The sequence below is a fragment of the Varroa destructor genome, unplaced genomic scaffold (genome assembly GCF_002443255.2).
Source record: "Varroa destructor unplaced genomic scaffold, Vdes_3.0 BEIS01000001.1, whole genome shotgun sequence".
Lineage (NCBI taxonomy): Eukaryota > Metazoa > Arthropoda > Arachnida > Mesostigmata > Varroidae > Varroa > Varroa destructor.
Window position 1 is genome coordinate 27,790,245 of NW_019211454.1, and position 8,161 is coordinate 27,798,405.

The 8,161-nt window shown below is 40.1% G+C and overlaps 1 protein-coding gene across 1 annotated transcript in view; it reads left to right on the forward strand.

Annotated features, from left to right (window-relative positions):
* Ac13E (Adenylyl cyclase 13E) overlaps nucleotides 1-8,161 on the forward strand; it is a 50,048-nt gene that overhangs the window by 38,929 nt on the left and 2,958 nt on the right. Inside the window, exons 12-19 of the mRNA XM_086978144.1 lie at nucleotides 318-478; nucleotides 1,931-2,032; nucleotides 3,698-3,961; nucleotides 4,624-4,862; nucleotides 5,429-5,637; nucleotides 6,266-6,499; nucleotides 7,203-7,434; nucleotides 8,073-8,161. Coding sequence (XP_086834270.1) covers nucleotides 318-478; nucleotides 1,931-2,032; nucleotides 3,698-3,961; nucleotides 4,624-4,862; nucleotides 5,429-5,637; nucleotides 6,266-6,499; nucleotides 7,203-7,434; nucleotides 8,073-8,161 — 1,530 coding nt within the window. The remainder of the gene's footprint in view (nucleotides 1-317; nucleotides 479-1,930; nucleotides 2,033-3,697; nucleotides 3,962-4,623; nucleotides 4,863-5,428; nucleotides 5,638-6,265; nucleotides 6,500-7,202; nucleotides 7,435-8,072) is intronic.

The window sequence follows — 8,161 nt, forward strand, 5'->3', positions numbered from 1 at the left end:
ATTCAACGACCCCGTCATTGAGGCGGGATGTTTCTTCTGCGAATACTTGCACAAACTTTCTAGGAGACAATCATCGACAGTGATTTTCAATTATGTTGGCATTATTGTACAGGGGTAGGCCCTTTTCTTAGAGAGACCTAACACGTTTTTGTTGTTAGTTAATTGAGGGGCGTGCATTGAAACATCTATTGTTCGTTGTTTTGCCGGTCTTGAGCATGCGTGCGTTTTTGGATTAATCTCATGCTTGTCTGCTTTTCTGCTTGACGATACCGCGTATATGTACGTACGCGTATATATACGCACGACAATGCGTATAGACGGCGGTGGAGATTAATGTCGATCGGCGGGGAAGAACGTCTACATCGACTGGACGCAGCTCAGGAGTTTCCTCAATAAGGGGCTACTCTATCTTCGGGGAGGATCCCGCTCTCTCGTTCAGACAACAAATCCGTAAGCAGAGCGATCTGCAGATGATTCGGTAAGTTTTCTCTGGCATGTTTTTACTCAGAGTTTGACCTTCGCCCAAAGAAATATGGCTATTTTATCCCATCTAAGCATAAGTCCAAATTTGCTTTTCTGGCCTTACATAGGCTTAAAGGGTGCAGCAGGCAACCGGTACACGTTATTCTTTGACAACGTCTTACAGTATTGTTGCGGCTCCAATTCTGGTAATCAATCTAGATACGTTGTTTTGTAGGATTTTTCTCATCATCGCTCATGTTACTGTCACCTCCAGACCAGAAAATAACGCTGAATGAAAACCCCTTGTATTTGCTTGAGCATATTAACATCCTCTGTACGTACGGTTTTGAAGGTTTAAGTCGATGAGAAGTTCCAGTTTCCTTAAATCATGTTACTTTCAGCGTATAGGGAAGCGACTTTTGTCAGCCGTTTTGCCTTCGTACCTACCATTACCCCGACTGGGCGAATCCGCATCATTAGTGCATGTTTAGTATATTGACACGTTTAAGTCATATAAGAACTACAATACATGATCTCTTCGAAACTGTAAGTTATTTATCTAAGGTATTTTTAATATTGGAACGCTCATGTTCTAAGCTGCCGGCGATCCGTAGCTCTCAATTCAGCTTCTGAAATTCTATCTAAAGCCTGGCCGTTTAGTAAAATCCGACTAAACGTTAGTGTTTGGGGGTAAGCTGGCTCGATATGGCCGCGTTTACGGGAAAGAAAATGCTGGCGTCCGTGGGTACGAAATACATCAGCACATAGCAAAACGATACGATGAAACGTGTATGGATATTTTCTGTTAGCCATGATATGGCCGAGTTACCTTTTCAAGGAATAAAATTATTGCTGCCTTTGGCCTGCCTGAATGAACCCATCAATTAAATTCAGCCTTCTGGACTTATAAGTGGGTTTGCTACGCAGGAAGGTAAAAGTCTATTTTATTAGTGGAGTAGTTGAATTCGTTTGATATTTACCTAATTGCGATGAAACGCTTACTGCTGATTATTTATAAAGATTAATGAGGCGTTATGTGAAACATCTGAATCTTAAATCGCCGCCTGAGAAATTCTCATGTACCTGTTCTGGTCGGCCAACCATCGGTCGACCAGTGGCCTTGGATCTATAGATAGATAATATAGTCGTCTACTGCTGCTGCTGCTGCTGTTAACGTGAAACTTAAATCTAACGATGCTGACTCAAATAACGTATTGTTAGAAATGGTCCTTGCTCCTTTGGGATTGCAGTCAGTCGTAATTTTACTAGTTACATATCTTACTTCCATTAAATAACTGGAGCTCTTAAAGCCCTTAAATTGAACCGTTGCGGCTTGAATAAGTAGGCTTGTGTGAACGCGCGACTAGCTTTTGAAACCTATGGTTGAAATAGCTTTTTCTAACACGACGTTGTACTTTTTGTCTTATACATTTTAATAGTTAAACTTATAAATGTTCGACAATTTCAGGTGCATTCAACAGGACTGTGCAGACGCTGAACTTTTTGTCCATCCTCCGGTCCATAAATTATCGCTCTTCTTCAAGGATAACTTCATTGAACGTGGTTACCGGTGAGTTTTGTGTTTCCCATTTAGTGTAAAACCCTGTTGCCATTGAAAAGTCGGCCTATCTCAGCAAATGGTACATACGACTCGAGCGTAGCAAATTCACATACACGGGAGCGCGACGGAATTCATTTTTGGGTGTCACAAAAAACTAGCGAGAAAGCAAGCCGTAAATTGTACCGGACCATTTATAGGAATGAGTTCTCGATAACATATGATTAGGCGTCACCACTATCCTTCTCGATGATTAGACTCCTGTGGTCATCTTATGTTTTATAGGACACTGAGTACTCCGAAACCTACCACTAAATGCCTTTAAGGCCCTACCTTCCTTCCCGCCTATGGGTATTCAACTCAACTGTGTTCTGGTCTGTAAATTGAACTAATCATTATAACAGTTGCAGCGGAGAGATTTTATAGCAAGCGGCATAAAGGTGTATGTACGATAAGTATAAAAAAAGTATGTGGTACATGAAACGTTTCAGTGAAATTGCTTAGAGTTTGCTAAGAGATATGCTAACTATGGTAGTTTTCTAGATAATGTTTCATTTTTAGTTAGGGCTTTTTTTTAGTATTATCAACAAGCTAAACTGCGTCTCAGCGTTATGTCAAAAATAAGATTGAATCAATTGACATATTGCGTTAAAACGGGAACGTAGCAATATTGCACCGCCACTGTCTCACTCACAGTCCGTCGGGGAAGTGTTTCGAAAAGTTACCGAAAAACACTCTGGAGTAAAGCACAGCTGCCCATTTAAAACCATACACATTTTAGTTTACAAGCTGTAGATAGTACGCAATATCTTTTCAGTACAGCAGGCCTGTCTGTCCTCTAATATGCAAATGTATAGAAATGATTTTAATGCGATCTACCTTGTAGGAGCATGTTCGAGCAAGACTAAAATATACTTGCACAATTTGACTAGTCTGAAGCCTACTAATTTATATATTCTCGTTTTCGAGGTTAAATTTTGAGCAGTAAGAAGCGTCCGATCTTGCCGTTGCTTCACGGAGGTAGTGGTTTCATGGAAAGCAAATACTTTCGTCGTTACTACCGGCCAAGTATTAAATAAACTTCCCTTTATTTAAACGAAATGAAAAAAAGCTTGTAGATAGAAGAACGTTAGATAAGAAGGTTCCATAAGAACCTTCAGTCGAGCGCTGGCTACAACGCCTAATCTGGCATAACTTATTGTTGTGTCGGATGGTAACCTGATGGAATGAATAGTGTATATCTAAGTATCCATCAAGTCGTCTAGTAAGTAAAAGTCTGTGACATACACAAAATGTCTTAAGCCTTATGGTGCACTGCATTTGTATCGAAACTAGCTTTCAAAGATGGCTACGCGGATCTGTCGGCAATGACAACGCCTTTTCTAAGAGTTAAATAGCTTTCTAGGTAGGTGATATTGAAACTAGTTCGATACTTTATGACAGATTTGTGTATAAAATGTTAAATTTGTGATCTAAATCTAAATATCCTTTTACGTAGAACTAACTATTTCTTACTAGTCGAGCAATGACTTATTTTTGCGTCAGATGATATCGGAAGTTATTAACGAAGTAGTTGGTTCGTTTCGAGGAGAAAGTTAAGAAGACCATGTTTTGGGATTTAAAGTGCCCGACCAAAATTATGATTAAAGTTAATACTAAATTGCATAACCTTTCCAGGGATAGACTTCTGGGCCGCGAGCTATATCCCACATTGGCGTCCCCTACGTTCACAGTTTATCTGTGTACCGCCGTGGCGCTAATTTTCTACTTTGTTTCTTTGGTCACTTGCTTTATGCTGTTTCCGACACCAAATGCAGTATTTTTGAGTTTCTGCTTTGTCGCATCATTCGCGCACATCGCCGTTGCAATGGTCTGCCTACGTGAAATTTTGGCAATGAGAGGAAATTGGCAAGCGAATGACTGTTTCACTGCAACCTTTCGGTGAGTGCGAACGCTGTCTATTAGGTAAACGCATAGGAGACGCGTTCTGACGATAATGAAGTTCGTGAGATATCGTTACTATACTTGTTTTATAGAGTCCGCTAGTGATTATAAGTCAACCTTTAGGATATGTGCAGCTTTTCTGGAAACTATTCATATTTTTTACGATGTATCTATTTCTCTATATGGCTTTTAATCTCCACCTTCGTAATACTATCTGTGTCGCTTTTTACTAGAAATATCGAAGTGTTCGATTCAAGCTAACATCTTCCCTATATAATAACCTACTATACAAATCCGATTATATATATATATATGTATATATCACTCTAACAAAAAATAATGTAGGGTTGAATTAATGAAATTAATTGAAAATTTCAATAGTGCAATTTGTATATATTCGCTAAAATTGTTTATCGTTTGTAGCTTATTTTCCATAACTCTAACAAAGTGATAAGAACCCAGTTTGGGAGCGTGATGATTATCGTCCAAGTGTGACTACGAGAACTCAATTCATGCAGACGACAGCAGCAGCATTAGCCGGTACAGCTGCAAATTCGAACTGCGCGGGTTCCGTGTTAGGGAAACAGGGGTCTAGCTAGGCACCAAAAACACTGCTATACGTGACGTATCTGTCGTGTTGTTTGCTTGTTGGTTTGTAGGTACCTGATGAAATGGACGCCCCTGCATGTGGTTGGTCTATTCCTTCTGTGTGTGCCTATTCTGGCTGTATTCAGCAACTTCGCTTGCGACTCGTTCTTTAACAACTGGCAAGCAAGCGATGGTTTCTGCCTGTTGTCCTTCGCGTTCTTGCTCCACTTCACGAATTTTTCGCAGGTAAAATTCTGGCTACGATCCCTGTTCGCCACCGTCGCCGGATTAGCGCTGGTGATGTTTGTTGGTAAGCCTTAGTCTAAGCTTTACGGAACTAATGTTAAATGTCGTGCTAATTATAGCACAGCCTTTGAAACACAGCCTTAAGGCGTACGTTCTAGTTTCAATAGAATTGAAGGGCAGATTACTCACGCTTGAGTTTAAATTCGAAGTAAGACCTAAACCCGTCCGTTTTGGGCTTGTAAGTTAGTTTCTACCCAAACCCGTAACCCATTCACATCTGCTACGTAAGAATTCAAACAACTCCTTGTTTGAATTAGACATATTACAGCGTACGGAACCGATTGTCGGAAGACTTTATTGCGATCTTATAATCCCATCCCATGTTAGGTTTCTCCTTAAAATTTAAAACTATCTAAAGGTGACCTTAAAAATGGTAATTGGATTTTTGACTTTTCGTAGCCAGTAGCAAAGAAGTAAACATTCAGTCAGTTATACATAAAATATCAATCATCGGTCAAAAGTATTTGTATAACTTCTATTCGGTTCGTGCCTTCTGTGTCAAAAGTGGGTTTGACAATCGAAGGATAACGTTAACGTAACCTAATTGTACATTTTATGTATGTTGGGCAGGTGGGGTATTCTGCGACAGTTCACGCTGCACGGAAATATCTCGTCGCTCCTATCTGTGTCGTAATTCGGACAATATTATCTGGGATATTCTTGTCCACATTATTCTAACATCAATACTCGTTTGGTTGTTAAATCGCGAGTTCGAAACAAGTTTGCGACTGAGCTTTCACGGTGGCTGGCTCGCTTCACAGGACCAGAAACGCATGCAGGTCTATACGCATATAGTTTCTATTAGCTAGGTCAAAATAGGTTTAGATTGTCTTGCATGTAATTAGCCAATAGCCTAATTTTAGCCACGTGTCTATATCTAGTTCGTATGGTTTGACTCGTGATTAACTCAAGCACAAAAACTAACGTCGCGTGTTAGTTGTGTGTAAATTGAGGAGCGTCTTCGTTAGTGTTCAACCCGTTCGATGTGGGATTTGTCAATGAACTTTAATAGAATACTCAACTATCTGTATAGGGCGATTACTGGCCGTGTGGCCCGCAAGCGTAGCGGCCTATATTGATAATTGTGACGGTGTAACCCTGTGAGAGAGAATGACGCAAGCGCATTGCCAACGACGTAGATAAAGGCCCTTCTAAGGCGTACATATGCTCTCACAAAGACATCGCAAACCATAAACATCACAAAGTGAAGTCCAATACTGCGGGTAACTGTAATGCTAATTCTTCGGTTTTTTTTTTTGTGAATTTTTTTCAAGGCTACGAGTAACCTAGCGAATGTAATCTCAGCTTCTTCATTTGACTCTAGTTTTCATAATCAAGTATTTAGTTGCTACTGAACGTATGCACTAAGAGTGATCCTATTGTTTAAATCTATTCCGATTTGTATAGGTGCTAAAGCGTCAAGCGGATTGGCTCCTTCATAATATTATCCCTCGTCATGTGGTCGAGCAGCTGAAAACAACATCTCGTTATTCGGAAAATCACCGTGAAGCAGGTATTTTGTTTGCATCTATTGTTAACTTCCACGAACTCTATGACGAAAGCTATGAAGGTGGTAGAGAGTGTCTCCGGGTTCTCAACGAGCTCGTTGGAGATTTCGATGAGCTTCTAAGCAAGCCACAAGTAAGTTCTCGTTTGTTGTTACTATCGTTTTGTTTATTATGTTGAAAATCGTCAAGCATCTTGTCTCGGTCTCGTATAGCCAAAGTGTCGTAGATATTGGTCACTTGCATAATCCGTAGTTTTATCAAGTTCCAGTGCAACTATTAGGACGTTTTCCTTAATCCTGGGACCGATACTATATGGGACTATAGCACAGTATCATCGCTAATTCAACGGCTGATTAGTCTTGCCGCAATAGCTTCTAAAATTTTCCGCTGTGTCCTAAGACAGAACACTTTCTAGATTGCATCATAATCTAAGCATAGGCCTTTCGCCAAGTCCATAAGTAGCATATAGGCCCATTTCTGGCCTATGCCTACGTCTTTGACATTCTGTGTATTTCGGAGACGCTTTTGCTCTATGCAACAGTAGTGTTTTACCGCAGGAAATAGACGCATTTACTTAAAGTAGCCATTTATCATTTTGCTATGGCCAATGCGTATCTGGCCGAGATTGAGTAGTTCTGCTTCGTCTACACCGACCTAACCTGGAAGATCTAGTCTTCGGAATCAGCGTGCATAGAAAAAAAACAATAACATCCGGCCAAAAATCTCCTGAAGATGATACTTGCGACCAGCGTATGCGCTAAAGATTAAACTTACGATATTACAAGCTGCTGCTGTTGTTGATTCTGATCTATAAGTTGCCTGGCTATTTTTCGCAGTTTCGTAACGTTACGAAGATCAAGACGATAGGCGCAACTTTCATGGCCGCCTCCGGTCTCAATCCAAAGCTCCGTCGCGAGAATCCGCATCCCTTTACTCATCTCTTCGAGCTAATCGACTTCGCGCTTGCCATGCATAAAGTTATTGAAGATTTTAATTTAAATTTACTCGAATTTAAATTCATTCTTCGCATCGGCTACGCGCACGGCGATATTACCGCTGGCGTTATTGGTTAGTACAGGGTCACTCAATTAAATATAACATTTTTTCTTAGCACAATCATAATATTTTGAGGCCTACATTCGACGCTGCCTCTAGACATTGCTTCAGACCTTCTTTAAGCCCTAAAACTACCGCTACTACCAAAAAAATAAATGTTCCCCGTCGTACGTCAACTTTACCTTACTTTAAGGATAATGTAATCAAAAATAATTAACTGGTCGCACTATTATTGTCTGCCTCGTTCCGTGATATTATGAGCTCAGTAGAACAGTAACACATTCAATACTGATGGCGAAACTTAAGGTAGACGGTGTGTAGATGGGAAAATTTTCGTTTAACCTTTCGCTTTTTACTAGTTAGATATTTAATTGATAAATTTAAATAAAAATTTATATTATCACACTAAACGCGTAACAATAGAAAAAAATGACATTTTGATAGAAAGCTTTCTGCGCATTGCACAGAGCGAAGAATCCAAAAATGGAAACACATTAAAAATTGCCCAGAACGAGTTATCGCTGTTCCGAAAATACATTAGTGTACCACAGGTTCGACTTAGACACAAAAAAAAAAGAAAGAAAGAAAAAAAAGAAGAATTTCTAGTGTGTGCCAGTATCTATACGTATTTTTTTTGCTTTTGTTATCAGGCACTACCAAGCTGTACTACGACATCTGGGGCGATGCGGTGAACACCGCTTCACGCATGGACTCCTACGGAATGCCCAACAGGATTCAG